Raw genomic sequence first — 17,948 nt, forward strand, 5'->3', positions numbered from 1 at the left:
CCGAGCGGATATCCGGCGGCGGGGACGGGGACGGGGACGGGGAGGAGGGAGCGCGACCCCGGCCTGGCCTGACCTGACCCGGCCTGTGAGCGGCGGCGGCGGCGGCGGCAACAGGAGCAGCAGGAGGACGGGGAGCGGCCACTCGCACAGGTACCGGTAACGGTGTCGGTGTCCGCCTCTCGCCATCGCGGGTAAATGAGGGCGCACCGCAGGCGGGAGAGGGGTTGGGATGCGTGTGGAAGCAAACCGGGTAGTGTAGTGTGGTGTAATGTGTAATGTAATGTGTAATGTGTAATGGAATGTAGTGTAATGTAGTGTAGTGTAATGTGTAGTGTGTAGTGGAATGTAGTGTAATGTAGTGTAGTGTAGTGTAATGTGTAGTGTGTAGTGGAATGTAGTGTAATGTAGTGTAGTGTAATGTAGTGTAGTGTAATGTGTAGTGTAGTGTAATGTGTAATGGAATGTAGTGTAATGTAGTGTAGTGTAGTGTAATGTGTAGTGTGTAGTGGAATGTAGTGTAATGTAGTGTAGTGTGGTGTAATGTAGTGTGGTGTAGTGTAATGTAGTGTGGTGTAGTGTAGTGTAGTGTAATGTAGTGTAGTGTAATGTGTAGTGTGTAGTGGAATGTAGTGTAATGTAGTGTAGTGTAGTGTAATGTGTAGTGTGTAGTGGAATGTAGTGTAATGTAGTGTAGTGTAATGTAGTGTAGTGTAATGTGTAGTGTAGTGTAATGTGTAATGGAATGTAGTGTAATGTAGTGTAGTGTAGTGTAATGTGTAGTGTGTAGTGGAATGTAGTGTAATGTAGTGTAGTGTGGTGTAATGTAGTGTGGTGTAGTGTAATGTAGTGTGGTGTAGTGTAGTGTAGTGTAATGTAGTGTAGTGTAATGTGTAGTGTGTAGTGGAATGTAGTGTAATGTAGTGTAGTGTAATGTAGCATGGAGAGGCTGCAGGTGCACAGACACAAAGCCAGTCAGTGCTGCAGCTGCTCTGGACAACATGAACTTTTCGGGCCGAGACCCTTCATCAAATTACAGAAACTGCAGATGTTGGTTTACGAAAGCAGACACAAAGTCAGTGCAGGAGTAACTATTCAGCGGGTCAGGCAGCATCTCTGGGGAACATGGATAGGACAGTGTGTTCAAGAAGGAACTGCAGATGCTGGAAAATCGAAGGTACAGTGATGTTTCGGGTCGAGACCCATCTTCAATATGAGGAAAGGATGGACAGGAGAAAAGGGGTTCGTGTTCGGCCGCATGAGCGGGACAGACAGCATCTCTGGGAGGTAGAGATCAGGCATGATTGACCCGCGGACTACACTGGATTACACTGGATGACCTAATTCCGCTCTTTTGCTCATGGAAAGAACAGATAACTTTTCGGTTTTGGGGTCTTTCATCAGATTGATTGGTCTGTAGAAGGGTCCTGACCCGAAAAGTTACCTTCCATCTCCCCCTCCCCGATGATGTCTGATCCACTAAGGTAATCCAGCACAGTGGTGCAGAGGGAGAGCTACTAGCCTCACAGCGCCAGACACCTGAGTTTGACCATGACTTTAGGTGCTGTCTGTGCGGAGTTTGTACATTCTCCCTGTGACCGAATGGTTTTTCTCTGCTTGATCTTGCTTCTTCCCACATTCCATAGAAATGCAGGTTTGTAGGTTTATTGTCTTCTGTCAATTCCCCCTGGTGTGCCAAAGTAGGGTAACATAGAAATAGTGTATGGGTGATTGTTGCTAGAATGCCTGTTTCCAAACTAAACTCTAAATATGTGTAGGAAAACTGCAAATGCTGGTGTATGCTGAAGATAGATGTAAAATGTTGGAGTCTCAGCAGGCCAGTTATCTCACATTTATCTGGACGATCGTTCCTCCCACTCTGCCTCTTGCAATGTCGTTCTCCCCTACTCTCTATTTCTCTGTCTCCATTGCAGCTGCTCCCAAAGGTGAGGCTTTCCATCCTAGGCCATCCAAGATCTCCTCTTTCTTTAGTAAACATAGTTTCTACCCATGGCTGTCATTGATGTATCACTTACCTACGTATCTTCTGTGTCCCATAGTTCTGCTCCCATTCCCCCTCCCCAGAAAAAACAGGGTAGAGCCACCCTGCTCCTCACCTTTCAGCCTCCACATCCATCATGATCCAACCACCAGTCGCATTTTTTACATCCATGTCCCTTTCTGCCCCCTCAACAACTCCTTGGTTTCCACGCAGACCACCCCCTCCCCAGGTACTTAGAAAAATATAGAAAACATAGAAAAATAGGTGCAGTACAGGTGCACAACCTTTCATCTGAAGATCCAAATAACGAAAAGCTCCGAATAGCAGACATTTTTTCAGTCCTTGAAGAAAGGTCCTCGAAGACGTTTACCGAGGGCGGCCCGCAGAGGTGACAGCGGAACCTCTGGTCGGTCCTCGAAGAAAGGGGAACTAAATCCCCATTCATAAAAGAGGTGAGGGTATATTGCGCAGGAGGGTTAATAATTGACAATCTGCTGCTGCCTGCCCGCTGAGTTAAAAAGTTCCCACCGTAGACTCACAATACACAGTGTATCGTGAGTCTTGCGTGGGAACGTTTTATGGACTTCGAGGAAATGATTATTTCAGATATCTTCAACTTAGAGATTATGTTAAATCGAATTCTAAAAATTTTCGAAATAGAAACCCAGAGATTCTAGATGAATGTTGGAATAAGCATCCTAATACAGAAAAATTAATATCTTATATATATAATATCTTATTAGATAGTGACATTCCTTTGACGGACTTACACAGACAAGCATGGGAAAAAGAATTAAACCAGGTAATAACGAAAGACACTTGGGAAGAAAGTCTACAACACATACATCAATGTTCACTAAACGCGAGACATTCTCTAATACAATTTAAAGTAATACATAGGTTACACTACGCCAAAACAAAATTACATAAAATTTTTCAACATATCTCACCTATATGTGATAAATGTCAACATTTAGAAGCTACGTTATCGCACATGTTTACAAACTGTACAAAAATTAAAAAATTTTGGGTAAATATTTTTAGTATAATATCCAAAGTAATCAACACACAACTGGAACCCAACTCAAAATTAATAATATTCGGAATATTAGAATCAAATCAAACACTTAGAATAACACAAAGAAACTTTATCGATTACAGTTTAATAACAGGAAAAAAATTAATCCTAAAATTTTGGAAAGGCCCTACGGCCCCCACAATCAAAATGTGGATTATAGAAATGACGGAGACCTTAAACATGGAAAGAATCAGATTTTCCCTGTTGGATAAACAGGAATTATTCGTTGGAACATGGTCTCCTTTTATTGATTATTTAAAGGGTCAGAATAGTTCAGCACAGGAACCTGACTAGCACCCGGACTAAAGATTGGATGAAATGCTATACTTCGAAATGTACGAACATATCTCGAATGATGTTTTTAAACTTTAACAAATTTTTCCATTCTTCTTCAACTACCTCTTTCACTCCTTTTCCTTTTTTTTTATTTTTTATTTTAGTTTTCTTTTTCCTTCTTCCCTCTCTCTATTTCATCTATCCCTTTAGCCCTATCTAGTTATAAAAAAAATGAAGAAAAATGCAAAAAGTATTGGAGACAATGTAATAATAACTGACAATATTATCAATTTAAAAATGATGTAATAATGATGTAATAGATGTAATAGATCATGTACCTATCTCCAATAATAAAAAATTAAATACAAAAGGGAACGTTTTAACTCAGCTGGCAGGCAGCAGCAGATTGTCGCACCCTTCAGTTTCACCCCACGTACACCCCTCTGCTTCCCGGCCATGTGTGTGACCCCTTCCCTCCCCTCTCCAGTTCCCCGCCCATTGCACCGGCGCGGGGGCTTTGCACTGTCTTCACGTCGGCGATGCCAGCATACAATGCCAGTCACCGGAGACGTCAGGACCAACGGGACACCGACCCCCAGGCCCACTGCAAGCACGGAGATCCCAGAGACCCACAGCCAGCAGCAGCCCAGCCCCGTTCCAACTCCAGAAGAACACGCTTCCCGTAGGGACAGAAGCTGATGGTGTGCAAGGTGCGTCTTGTTCTTCGGGTTGCAGATGAGGGGGCGCAGCTCGGGCTGTGACGTCTCCGGCCACCCCCCTGTACAGGAGCTGAGACTGGGAACTGTGCCGCCCTTGCAGGAGAGTGGGGTTGTTTGCAGTTGCAGAGGGAGGGGGCAAGGGCGGTACAGTTCACAGTCTCAGCTCCTGTCCAGAGGGGTGACCGGAGACGTCAGGACCAACGGGACACCGACTGCGAGCACGGAGATCCCGGAGACTCACAGCCAGCAACAACTCTAGCCCAGCCCCGTTCCAACTCCAGAGGAACCCGGGTTGCGGATGAGGGGGCGCAGCTCGGGCTGTGGGCGAACTGCCACTTGTCGCTGTAGCGGCCCATCGGGGAGTGGGTTCCTGTTGGTCCTGATGTCTCCGGCCACCCTCCTGGACAGGAGCTGAGACTGGGAAATGTACCGCCCTTGCCCCCTCCCTCTGCAACTGCAAACAACCTCACTCTCCTGCTCGCCTGCAAGGGCGGTACAGTTCCCAGTCTCAGCTCCTGTACAGGGGGGTGGCCAAAGATGTCAGGACCACCAGAAGCCGCTCCCCGATGGGCCGCTACGGCGACAAGTGGCAGTTCGCCCACAGCCCGAGCTGTGCCCCCTCATCGGGACACCGACCCCCAGGCCCACTGCAAGCACGGAGATCCCAGATCAGCAACTCCAGCCCAGCCCCGCTCCAACTCCAGAGGAACACGCTCCCCGTAGGGGCAGAAGCTGATGGTGTGCAAGGTACATCTTGTTCTTGGGGTGGCGCAGCTCGGGCTGTGGGCGAACTGCCTCTTGTCGCCGTAGAGGCCCATCGGGGAGCGGATTCCTCTGGAGTTGGAGGGACAGGGAGACACAGCGGCTTTTGAGAATGGTGGGCAATCACTTCCAAAGTTCTGCCCACACAGTCAGTACACCTCTCCTATACTTGTCTCCCGCACTAAGATTATCTCGCAGAGAATGATCCCAGCCTAACCCTCCCTATTCTCTCCTATTCTGCAAGAAAAAACTACATTGAAGACTCAAACTCGCGATCAAGTAACTGCCGGGATCGAGGCGCAAATTCGTGACCTTGCGGATATGAGCCGAGCACTCTACCACTGAGCCAGCCGTTAAAATCTACGCTAAAAATCTTCCATTCCGAAAGCCGAAAAATTCCGAATTCCGAAAAGTGTCTGGTCCCAAGGCTTTCGGATAAAAGGTTGTGCACCTGTAGTAGGTTATTTGGCCCTTCGAGCCAGCACTGCCATTCAATGTGATCATGGCAGATCATCTAAAATCAGTACCCCGTTCCTGCTTTTTCCTCATATCCCTTGATTCCTTAAGCCTTAAGAGCTAAATCTAACACTCTTGAAAACATCCAGTGAATTGGCCACCACTGCCTTCTGTGGCAGAGAATTCCACAGATCTTTCCTCTTCACCTGCAGGAAATGTAACACCTGTCCCTATATCTCTTCCCTCACCTCCATCCAAGGACCCCAGCAGCCTTTCCAATTGAGGCCGAAGTTCACGTGGACATCCTCTAACTTCATCTACAGCATTCAATTCTCAATATGGCTTCATTTACATCGGCGAGACCCAGTATAGACTAATTCGCCAGACATTAGAGTTTGGCCTGCCAAAGCCTGCTGGATCTCCCAGTTGCTAACCATTTTAACTCCCCTTCCCATACTTATCTTTCTGTCCTGGGTCTCCTCCATTCCCAGACTGAGGCCACCTGCAAACTAGAGGAGCTGCACCTGATTTTCCACTTGGGTAGCTTACAATCTAATGCCATGGACATTGAATTCTCCAATTTTAACTAACTAATCTACAAACAATCCCCTTTTTTATTTTTTTATTCTTCCCTCCTCTACCCTTGCCCCCCGCCCCCCCTTCCCTGTGCCCCATCTGGACGCACCCATTTCTCCCCTCCACCTCTCTTCCTTCCTCTGGCTTCAAAATTCTGAACTGTTCAGTCCTTATCTCACACCGTGTGTCTTTTCATCCCTGGCTTTTGTTCAGCTTTTGTATCCACCTATCACTTAGCAGGTTTTATCTGGCACCTCCTTTCTTCCAGTTTTCTACCCCCTCCCCTCCCCCCCACCCCACCCTCCAACAACACCACCAGCTCAATCAGACTGAAGAAGGGTCTCAACTTGAAACATAACCTATCCATGCTTTCCAGAGATGCTGTGTGACCTGCTGAAATACTCCAGCACTGGGTTATTTTTGGTAAATGAGCATATGTAGCTTCTTGCATCTACATTTCTGTTTCAGGTGTTGGTTGAGTTATCCATACCCAGTCACCTAACTGGTTAACCTCTGAGTGAGAAGTAGGCTTGGCCTAATTCAGTCTACAATAGCAAATAGAAGAGATAGTATGGTTATTATAGAAAGCATTCACCATGTAATTTAGATAATATATGCACCACACGGGTCCTCCTAAAGAGCTAATCAGGAAAGTTCAATAAAATCCAACTTTTGTTATGCTCGTGGATCTTGGTTGATGCAGTAGCATAAATACGGTAACAAAAGCAGAAAATCAGATTCAGATTCAGATTCAATTTTAATTGTCATTGTCAGTGTACAGTACAGAGACAACGAAATGCAGTACCAGTAATGTTCAGCAGGTCAGGCACCAGTGTAGAGAGAACCAGGGTTAATATCTCAAATCAATTTAGTTTATTTTCACTAGTACCGAGGTACAATGAAACACTTTTTTTGTTGCATGCTATCAAGTCAGCAGGAAAACTATACATGATTACAATCAAGCTGTCCACAATGTGCAGATGCAGTATAAAGGGAATAACATTTAGTGCAAAATGAAATCCAGTAAAATCCCAGTAAAGATAGTCTGAGGGTCTCCAATGAGGTGGATGGTAGGTCAGGACTGCTCTCTAGTTGGTGATAGGATGGTTCAGTTGTCTGATAACACCTGGGAAGAAACTGGTCCTGAATCTGGAAGTATGCATTTTCACACTTCTGTACCTCTTGCGCGATGGGCGAGGGGAGAACAGGGGGTGTCTGGGGTAAGACCCATCCTTGATTTTATTGGCAGTGTGAAGTGTAGATGGAGTCGGTGGAAGGGAAGTTGAACGATTGTCCTAGTCTGGACCAGAATGGTCTTTGACCAGAAAGGTTATTTCTGTTTTTCATTTGTAGATGCAGCCCACCTATTGAATATGTCTGTCATTTTTAATTTATTTGTTATAGTTCTACTATATGTTATAGTGTCTTTGGTATTTAACTTCTGGAGTATAAATACTGGTATGTCCCTTGACCTCCGAAGTTGCGTAAGGTTACCAACTTTTGCCATGCAATTGTTGGGTCCTAAGACGAGCTTGAACCTGACAAGGATAGGATCAGATTTGGTTTGGATGCCTCTAAAAACTTGTGGTATGGCTGGTAAGTGAGCGTCTGGAGTTTTCTCAATATGTGTGCGCTGATGATGATAAGCACCTTTAGGAAAAGAGAAAGTATAAAAAAAGAAAGTATAACATTTGAGAAAACCCTTATTTAATTTCACATCATGTCTCTCATATTCAGCTTGTTGTTATTAGTCATAGAGTGTGGAAACAGGCCCTTTGGCCCAACTTGCCCACACCGACCAACATGCCCCATCTAATCCCTCCTGCTTGCATTTGGCTCGTATCTCTCTCTCTCCCTAAACCTGTCCTATCCATGTACCTGTCCAAATATTTCTTTAACATTGCAATTGTGGCTCCTTCAACTACCCTCTTCGGCTGTCCATCCCATATACCCACCACCCTTTGTATTAAATAGTTACCCCTCAGGTTCCTATTAAATCTTTCCCCCCCCCACCAAATATTAATTGTGTATGTGCAGTCACAACAAAATTGCTACTTTCCAACTCCAGCTATTTAATTTTTGTCTCTTCAGAAGAATCAACATATTTTCCATTCAAAGTGTAACTTAATTGTAAAATCATTTAGAATCACAGAGACAATTTGAAGTTTACACATGTCTGCTCAGATGTAAACAACTAATTGCATTTAGAATGACAAGTTCTGATATTCATCTGTTTGGAATTACAGGAAGTTTCTTAAAATGGAAAACTATCAGAAAACAAAAATCACCGAGCTGCCTTGTCCACAGCCAATTGCTAATCTTCCAAAAGATACTATTGAAATGAAAGTGAAAGAAAGCAGCAAAATAAGAAATCTCATGGGCTACGCCATTGCCAAAATGGAGTCAGATAGTACCAAAGAGATCCTTTTCACTGGCACTGGGAAAGCAGTCAGCAAAACAATCAGCTGTGTGGAAATCATGAAGAGAAGAATAAAAGGCCTTCATCAAATTACCAAATTGTTTTATAAACAGGTTGAAGAACTCTGGGAACCCATTGTTTCTGAAGCAGGGTTGGATAGTTTAACTGTAAAAAGAAATATTCCTGCCATCTGCATTCTGCTGTCGAAAGATGAGCTTCCCACAAATGAGCCAGGTTACCAGCCTCCTGGATCCTTTGACGCTTTCTGGGTACATTCTTTAAAAGAGGAGGCCCTGGCACAAAAGAAGAAGCGCCAAGGTGGAGCGGGGACAGGCAGAGGAGGCAAGCAGCATGGATCTGGCCGAGGAGAGAGGCCCAAGAAGTCCAGAAGCTGAGGATGATAATATGATCAAACATTTGAGGAATGGTATTTTATTCTGATGCTTTTTAAAAAGAAAATCCAATGGGGAAAAAAAGTTTACTAAGTGGCGTGCTTATTTTTTGCCAATCCATTGATATTTTTCTGAAAGCATGTGATTTGGCTCTTTGGTATGGTCAATATCCAAGACCTATAACTTTGGACTGAGTGTGACAACAGAGTTTTATATCAGATTTTTACACTGGATCTGGTGCTGTCCACAGCTGATGCCCAGATGCATGGACCTTCCGGTGAGATACACCACAACATTTGGAAAACACAATTAGGTTTGCCCTGTTTCACTGTTGCACTGTATCCCAATGCAAACCTTTTTTCCAAATGCTGTTGCACCAAGCCCTGTTATAATTCCAGAAGATAGCTGCAAAGTATATACAGCAAAATTAACAAAATAATCCCCAAGCTTGAAAGAACATTATTGGAACTGATTAACATTTCTTGAAGTGAATTATTAGATCTCTTTTGCTCATGATTACTCTGACATTTTATATTTGGGTCAATGTTCCTATCACATTTTGTATTTTCCAATTTGCAGTAAGATGTTTTAATTATAAATCGAACTGTACTTTCCTCATGCCTTAACAGAATACCAGCCAAGGTGCAAGGAAGAAAAAAATCAAAAGAAATCAATGCCGTTTGAAGAAAAACCTTACATAGAATTTGATTTTAATGGAAAAAAATTTGCAGTACTGAAGGCAGCTCACGGTGCTAGATTTTAATATTTGTGACATTCAGTGATAAATTGACAATGTAAGGATGGTTAAGTTCTTAGCAGCTGTGAGAGGTATTTTTTGGATTATACCTTTAACTGTCAGATTGCTGGCTGAATACTCATAGCGATCTTGGTCATTCATCAAAAAAAGACACCACTGCAACAAGCTGTTCAGCCTTAAAATGTAATTGAAATACAGGATGGCATCTTCAAAGCTAAGCATATCATATATCTGGAAATAAAGATAATCGTGTGATAAGGATGAGATTCTACATTTGTTAATAAATGTTGCGCTTTATGTTTTATTTAATGTTTGAAATGCAATTATATCACATACAAAATTAACTCTTATTAATACCTCAACAGTTAAATATTGCGCGGGTTGCAACCAAAAAAATTGTGTATATTCTAAAAATCTGAAAAGACTGGAAATACAGTGCTCATCGTATCGCAGATATAACTGCGGAAGGTGAAATAGATTTAATGTTTTATGTCATTGACCTCTCAACATTATTTTGTGAGGATGTTTCACTGAGTTTCCTCAGATTATTTATTCACATGACAAAGTTACATGACTTGTTGCATTTAGAAATTAATTTCATTTTTTTATTATGTAGCAGATTTGGGATGTTTTGGGTCAGAACCCTTCTTCAGACTGCAAGATAGAGGAGGGGAGAACCAAATATCTTATAGCAAAGCAAGATAGTGCACTTGAAGAAAAAGGCGTAGTACGGTCATGGGCAGATTCATGGCCCCATTTCCGTAACTGGCTTCCGTCTCCGCCATAGCTGAGCTAAGATACTAGTGCGGAGACAGAAGCCGGTTACAGAAACATCCTCGTAAAAATCACGTATCTTTGGTGAAAATCTCCTCATTTTCTCTCTGCCCTTCTGCTCCATTAAAGAGACTAACTGACGGGGGGGGGGGGGGGGGGGGGGGAAGAGGGCGGGCATGAGATCCGAAGCTGAGAACAGACGGCCCTTCGGTTACTTCCCCCATCACGCTCGCTGCCCGGCTACCGAACTCCGGACCGGTCTGCTCTTCACTGCTCCTCTGCGTCGCTGACTGGCGGACATTTATTCCTCTTTCTGCCAAAATGGCTGAGTGCTGGAACGGCTCTTTTGTTCGGCCCGCCCCAGTGCTGCAGCAGTTTGGTGGGGGTTGGGCTCGTACCCCAGTGGATTGGAAAGGTCTTTTACACTGCCGTGTGGGCACAGCCTCTTTGCCCTCAGTGCCCCCTCCACCCTTGCACAGTCCCATCCTGTGAGATTCAAAATCACAAACGCTCTTGAGACAAATTCAGGCAAAGAAGTGTTTTTATTAAGTTTATATTCTGCAGAATAGGTGCCTCTCCTCTGATGTCCCCTAGAGGCACACCGAGGATCGGGTCTATTAACTCTTCCCTCACAATCCATCCTTTTCTTTTTGCTACGCACCCTTGATTTACACTATCTCCTCCTTTTCTAATGCTAGCAGCAGATTCTTCACCTCCCTATCCTCCTCTCGTAGGTCATACTGTGGTCTGAGGGCCATTATGGTGGCAGCACTGTTCTTCGTCAGGGCTGTTTCTATCAATCGCTGAGCCAATCCCCGTACGCAGGGAATGATACAACATCCGAACAAACACAGTAACCCCACCATGACTATCACTGATGTTAGGGCAGATGTAAAGATGTGCTTCCATTTCCCAAACCAGGAGTCTAGAAACCCGGTCCAGGAGGTGTCAACTCCAGAGTTCTCAGCCAATTCGATAGACAGAGAGGTGAGCCCTGCTAGGGCTCTTGACACTGACCCATCCGGAGCAGTGTTGTTGGGGATGAATGTGCAACATTGTTCGCCAAACATTACACACACCCCTCCCTTCTCAGCCAGTAGCATGTCCAAGGCCATGCGATTTTGCCAGGCCATTTGGCTGGTAGCTGTCAGTTGTTCCGCTAATCCTTCAACTGCATCTCGAGTGTAATTTATAAAGCGTTGTTGATTGTAGTATAAGTAGTTGATCCAGTCCACATTTTTATTAATTGTGGACCACCAGAAGAGTATGGACTCAAAGCCCGCAGCTATCTGATTTCTGGCTTTAAATTCATCGGGTACCCCTCTTGGCACCCCTATCGCATCTATATAGATGTGTGTGTCGAATGATCCTTTCACCTTTCTCTTTTGTCGTCGGCTTCCTTTATTGAGTTCTACAGCATGTTCTACTGCTATGGTGAAGGGCATCATCAGTTGTATGAGGGTACAGGTTCCCGTCCATGACCCTGGTAACCGGGGCCACAGGGTATTCTCCCCGCACCACCACCAGACATCGGCTCTACTGACTATCTGCTTTTTCAGCCAGGAGCTATTGAACAGTGGCCCCTGTTCCTCAGCCGTTATGTTATACGTCTGATTGCAGTTGAGCACCTCCCCCATGTCCTGTCCCTCTGGGTTATTTCTTGTATAGCACTCAAACCCCTCCTCCCCAAAAGGAATGGTAAATGGAGGAGGTCGAGGGTCTTCCCTTCGGCCCTTCGTATTGTTGTTGCTGGCCGGAAATAGGTAATGATAACTCTGGCATATCGCATTTTTTGGTAAGAGGGGATTCGTGAATAGCTGTAGTATACATGTCATAGCCCTAGGTGTTCTATCCCAATTCAGGGGAAATGGTACTGGGACCAGCTGAGGCCTAGCTCCAGCGCAGGCGTAACAATTGGTTCGTTGCATACTTCTGGCTGTGTACATCATCCAGGCAAGCCAGGTGTTGGCTCCTTTTCCCCCTGTTGGTATTCCCTTCTCATATAACTGCCTTAATCCTGTTTCTCCTGCTACTATCATTATCTTCAGATCCTTAGACTCATTTTCCCTGGTGACATTGCTGACTACTGGTGGTGCTGGTGTTGCCCCGGGATCCCTATTCTGACTGTCATCTATCTTGAACACCTCTCCCCTATCCTCGTATATTACCATCTTCCCATCTCGCTTTACTTCTATCTCAAACTTCAGACATGCGTCCTTCCCTGTTTTATCTGCACATATCCAATACCTACCACTTTCCTGTATTTGGACACTCTGTATGCTCACATATACGCGTCCTGGCAATTTCTCGTTTGGGTTTTGATATACTCTCCACCTATCAGTTTGATAGGTGGTCCGATGCCACCCATATTTTGATGAAGTAAACACCGCGTGCCAATCTTTACAGGGATGGGTGCATACATACATTCTATAGCCGCACCACCTTTTTCCTTTACATACATTAAATGGGATGGTGGTGGACCTTCTATTCTGTGGTATTGTGATTTTTATGCATGTTACATTACTTACAAGTTGGGTAACCACCCAACACACGACCCACCAACACGAAATCTTCATTTTTCCTGCGGGTTCTTGGTAAATATTAAAGTCAATGGTTCTTCTCCTTTGCGCACTGTCCACGGGCTGATATCGTCTGGTGGGGCCTCCACAGGACCCTTAACTCGACTTGCGTGTGTCCACCCTTTCTCTTTTGTTCGTGCTGCTGTCTCGGTGATTAGTAATACCAAGTAGGGTCCAGTCCACTTAGGTTGCAGCTTTTCTTCTTTCCACGTTTTTATTAATACCCAGTCTCCAGCCTTGACTGAGTGAATTGGAAAGTCCAGTGGTGGGCTCTGGGCCAGCAATCCTTTAATTTTTAGTTCTGCAAGAGATTGGGACACTGCCAGTAAATAGTTCCTCAGGAACACATCGTTCCCTTGTATTGTTGGGACTCCTTCTATCTTCCCTAAGTATGGGAGCCCGAATAACATTTCATATGGTGATATCCCTATGTCTTTTCGAGGTGCCGTTCGGATTCTCAACAGGGCTATCAGGAGGCACTTAGTCCAGGGGAGTCTCGTTTCCTCTATCAACTTGGTGATTTGGGTCTTTAAGGTGCCATTCATTCTTTCCACCTTTCCTGAGCTCTGGGGATGCCATGGTGTATGCAATTTCCATTCTATTCCCAGTGCTTCACATATCATTTCATGTGTTTTGGAGGCAAAATGGGTCCCTCTATCTGAGTCTATTGTTTCCACAATCCCATATCTGGGTATAATTTGTTCTAATAATATCTTGGCTACCGCCTGTGAGGTGGCAGTTGCCGTGGGGAATGCCTCTACCCATCTGGTGAAATGGTCCACTACCACTAACAGGTACTTCCATGTTCGTACCCGGGGCAGCTCGGTAAAATCTATCTGTATTCTTTGGAAGGGCCTAACTGCTAATGGTTGTCCTCCTCCTGGGACTGCTCTCATGATTTTCTTATTAATTCGCTGACATATTACACAGCCCCTTATGACTTGTTTGGCCATGGTAAACATCCCACAGCAAGCGTAGGTTCTGAGGAGGGTGTCACAGAGGGCTTGTGTTCCCCAATGGCTTTGTCCATGTAATCTCCCTAATAACTCCCTCATTATTTCTTTGTTCAATAGCTGCTTTCCATTTGGTGTCCACCATTTCCCATTTGAAGTACGCTGAGCCCCCATTTCTTTCATGTTTTCCTGTTCTTTCTCACTAAAGATAGGTATCTTTTCCTCTGGTTCCCTTAAAGGTATTAGTGACTTCATTTCTACCATCTGTTCTGTGGCTGCTCTTTTTGCAACCTCATCCACTGCCCTATTTCCTCTGGCCTCCAGGGTGTTACCCTTCTGATGCCCTGCCACATGTGCTATGGCTATTCGTTCTGGTTTTTGCAAGGCTTCCAGTGTCTGTCCTACCAATTGCTCATGTGCTAGTTCTTTACCTCGAGTTGTTATCATTCCTCGCTCTTTCCAGATCTTCCCAAAGGTGTGTACTACTCCAAAAGCGTATTTTGAATCGGTATATACTGTTCCTTCCTTCCCCTCCAATAATTCTAAAGCTCTCATTAATGCATATAATTCACAAGATTGAGCTGACCAACTACCAGGCAGCCTGCCACTTTCAATTTCCTCCATAGTTTCCCCGTTCACTATACCGTACCCACTATGTCTTTTTCCATCTATGCACCTGGAGGATCCATCTATGAACCACCGGCTGCCCTCAGCCAGAGGTTGCTCTTCTAAGTCTTCTCTACTTTTTGTCTGTAAATCTATTATTTCACTACAGCAGTGTACTGGGCCCTCTTCCTTGTCACCCTGTTTCTCTGCTGGATACAGGAATTGGGACGGGTTAAGGTTCTTATCCGTAATTATCATCAAATCGTCTTTTTCCATCAGGATGGCCTCATACTTTAAAAGTCTAGAGTCTGTTAACCATCTGTTGGATTTCTGAGTGAGTATGGTTCTTACTGTGTGTGGTGTAGAAACAACCAGAGTGCCTCCAAAGGTTAATTTCCTACTCTCTTCCACCAATATTGCGGTAGCTGCTACCGCTTGTATGCATCCCGGCCATCCCCTGGAGACTGGATCTAATATTTTCGAGAGGAAGGCCACTGGCTGTCGATTTCCCCCTCTTTTCTGGGTGAGTACCCCTAGTGCCACCCCCTTGTCTGAATTTACAAACAGGTGGAAAGGTTGTTCTACTGAGGGCAGAGCCAACACGGGAGCAGTAATCAAACTGTTCTTTAATTTCCCAAATTTCACCTCCTGTTCTGGGGTCCACTGAACTTTGTCTTTTTCTTCTCCCAATTTATCATACAGGAATTTTACTTGTCTGGAGTAATCATCTATCCACAGTCGACAGTATCCTATCAATCCCAGGAATTTTCGGATCTCTTTCTTATTCTTTGGTAGTGGTACTCTCGTGATCCCAGCTATCCTTTCGGGGTTTATTCGTCTCTTTCCTCCACTTATCAGATGTCCCAGATATTTTACCTCTTGTTTCACAAATTGAAGCTTGTTACGGGACACTCTTAACCCCTTCCTTCCCAAGAAGTTTAACAGGCTTATTGTGGCATCCCTCACTTCCATTTCTCTTGCTCCTGACAAAAGGAGGTCATCCACATACTGTAATAGTTGCGTTTCCCCGTGACCGGGGAAATCCTCCAATACCTGCTCTAAAATTTGGCCGAATAAATTTGGTGATTCTGTAAAACCTTGAGGGAGCACCGCCCACCGGAATTGTTGCTTTCGCCCAGTTTTTAGGTTTTCCCACTCAAAGGCGAATAAGTCTCTACTCTCTGTTGCCAGCGGACAGCTCCAGAAGGCATCCTTTAAATCTACCACACTAAACCATTTGTGGCTTGGGGGTATCCGTCCCATGATGGTGTAAGGGTTAGGCACTACCGGGTGTCGGGCTTGGACCACCTTGTTCAGTTCCCTCAAGTCCTGTACGAGTCTAAACGTCCCATCGGTCTTTCTGACTGGTAGGATCGGAGTATTGTAGGGGGACATACATGGTTCCAATAACCCGTCCTCTAATAAATTCTCAATGATTGGTTGTAAGCCTTTTCGTCCCTCGGTCGAAATGGGGTACTGTCTTACTCGTACTATGTCTGCACCATCTTTTAATGCTATTTGAAGAGGGGGTATTTGCAAACCTCCTCTGTTTCCTTCCTTGGCCCATACTTGATCATTAATTCTTTGCTCGTCCTCCTCTCTTAGAGCATACAGCTGAACCACTATTCTTCTATCCTTCTATCGGTGCTGTACCTATTCCCAATTGTATTTGTAAATCCCTGCCCATTAAATTTACACCAGCCTGAGGGACTAAGATCAGGTCCTCTACTGCCTCCCGGTGTTCATACCTTACATTTACTCCTCCTATCTCGGGAGCTACCATCACAGTTCCCCCAACCCCGGTAATTTTTATTCTCCCTTGTCCTGCCTCCATACCTGCGGGTACTTTGATTACACTTGATCGCTCCGCTCCTGAATCTACCATAAACACCATATCCTCTCCCTGGGGTCCTATCTTTAAATTTACCAGAGGTTCCCTTCTGTAGCCCCCTAACCCCAGGGACGGGAACCCCTGACCTCCCTATTCATTTTCCATCATTCTGTACGTGCGGAACTCTGCTACAAGCTCAGGGCATTCCCGTATGAAGTGTCCTTCTCTGTTACAATAATAACATCTTGTAGGTCCCATCCTCCAGCGTGGTTCCGTATTTGTCTCTTCCCGACCCCTGCCGTATCCTTCTCCCTCTTCTCTACCATATCCTCTTCTCCCTTATCCTTCTCCTGCCGTATCCTTCTCCCTCTCTTCTGCCATATCCTTCTCCCTCTCTTCTGCCATATCCTTCTCCCTCTCTTCTGCCATATCCTTCTCCCTCTACCTCGGGAGTAATTTCCCTCTCCATCCTGTACCTACCTGTTCCTTAACATCTACTGCTTGCTTTACAGCCTGCATCATAATCAGTGCCTTCCCCTTCTGTTTTATCTCATCTCTCCGCACGTACACTTTCTGGGCCTCTGTAAGCAACTGAGGTAGTGGTTTCTCATTCCAGTCATCCATCTTTTCTAATTTCTTCCTTACATCAGGCCAGGATTTGGTCACGAAATTAGCCCTAAGCAATTGTTGTCCTGCCCCTGAGTCCGGGTCTATTCCGGAATACTGTTGCATGTTCTTCCTGAGTCTCTGAAGGAACTCTGTCGGGGCCTCATCTTTCTGCTGTCCATTCTCAAATGCTCGTTCGAAATTCTGTCCTTTGGGTACTGCCTCTCTTATCCCTTTTATAATTATATCCCGCAGGTCCTTCATATTCCCTCGTCCTGCTGCTGTTCCCTTGTCCCAATCTGGCTCTTGTACTGGGAATTTATCTGCTGCCGCTGCATTCTGCTGCCCTGGAGGGTTCTCCTGTTCCCACTTTTTCATTGCTGCTGCCCTAATCATTTGTCTCTCCTCTGGTGTGAAGAGATTCCCCATAATGGCCATCAACTCCTCCCATGTATAAGTGTTTGGCCCAAGGAATTGATCTAACTGCTCTGCCAGACCTAAAGGATCCCCTAGGAGGCTTTTCATTTCTCTCTTGAAATTCCTCACTTCAGTACTAGTTAAGGGGACATTAACAAACCCCATTCCCCCTTGGGGTCCTCCCATGGGTACCTCTCTTAGGGGTCTAATTTTTACCGATCTTCTTTTTACTCTGTCTGACCTTCTGACTCCCTCTCCTGGTGACGGGGGATTTAATTCATCTACCCCGACCGCCTCCTGTCTCTTTATTCCCTTTTCTTTCTCACTCCTGGGGTCCGGTAGGTCACTGTCGGTGTCATCACTGTCAGTAACATCATCATTAAATTCTTGTTTTACCCTGACCTTTCTCTTTACCACCAGAGCGGACCCGGGTGTCACCTCTTCCACCCCAGTCGCCAGGAGTGGGGGCGGGGGTTGAATTGGCGGCGCTACTTCGGGTAATTGATGTACATAGGGAGGAGCTAGGTTCTCCAGTAAATTCCATGAGGGTGCAGAGGGATTTGACTGTTCAACCTCTTCTTTTAATTTCAACAAATTACATCCCGTTTCCCATACCGCGGCATACATGGTTTCTTCTATCATTGGATTGGGTTTATTTTTCACATATACATTCAATGCCTGCTGTACCCAATCCTCATCTGACCCATCCTCTGGCCACCAGACCGAAGCTCCTTTTATCGGGTGTTTT

At 45.1% G+C, this 17,948-nt stretch overlaps 1 protein-coding gene across 3 annotated transcripts; it reads left to right on the forward strand.

Annotated features, from left to right (window-relative positions):
- The first annotated feature begins 35 nt into the window (after positions 1 to 35).
- Positions 36 to 9,695, forward strand: LOC129695341 (ribonuclease P protein subunit p25-like protein). Of its 3 annotated transcripts, XM_055632212.1 has the most exons (3): positions 68 to 150; positions 3,841 to 4,063; positions 8,113 to 9,695. In XM_055632212.1, the coding sequence occupies exon 3, from the start codon at positions 8,126 to 8,128 to the stop codon at positions 8,678 to 8,680; it is 555 nt and encodes a 184-aa protein (XP_055488187.1). In that variant the 5' UTR covers positions 68 to 150; positions 3,841 to 4,063; positions 8,113 to 8,125; the 3' UTR covers positions 8,681 to 9,695. The 3 variants fall into 3 exon arrangements, with proteins under 3 accessions (XP_055488180.1, XP_055488196.1, XP_055488187.1); XM_055632205.1 differs by lacking the exon at positions 3,841 to 4,063 and having other exon boundaries at positions 36 to 150; XM_055632221.1 differs by lacking the exon at positions 3,841 to 4,063 and having other exon boundaries at positions 46 to 156.
- Positions 9,696 to 17,948: the final 8,253 nt, after the last annotated feature.

The sequence above is a fragment of the Leucoraja erinacea genome, chromosome 1 (assembly GCF_028641065.1).
Source record: "Leucoraja erinacea ecotype New England chromosome 1, Leri_hhj_1, whole genome shotgun sequence".
NCBI classification, from domain to species: Eukaryota; Metazoa; Chordata; class Chondrichthyes; order Rajiformes; family Rajidae; genus Leucoraja; species Leucoraja erinaceus.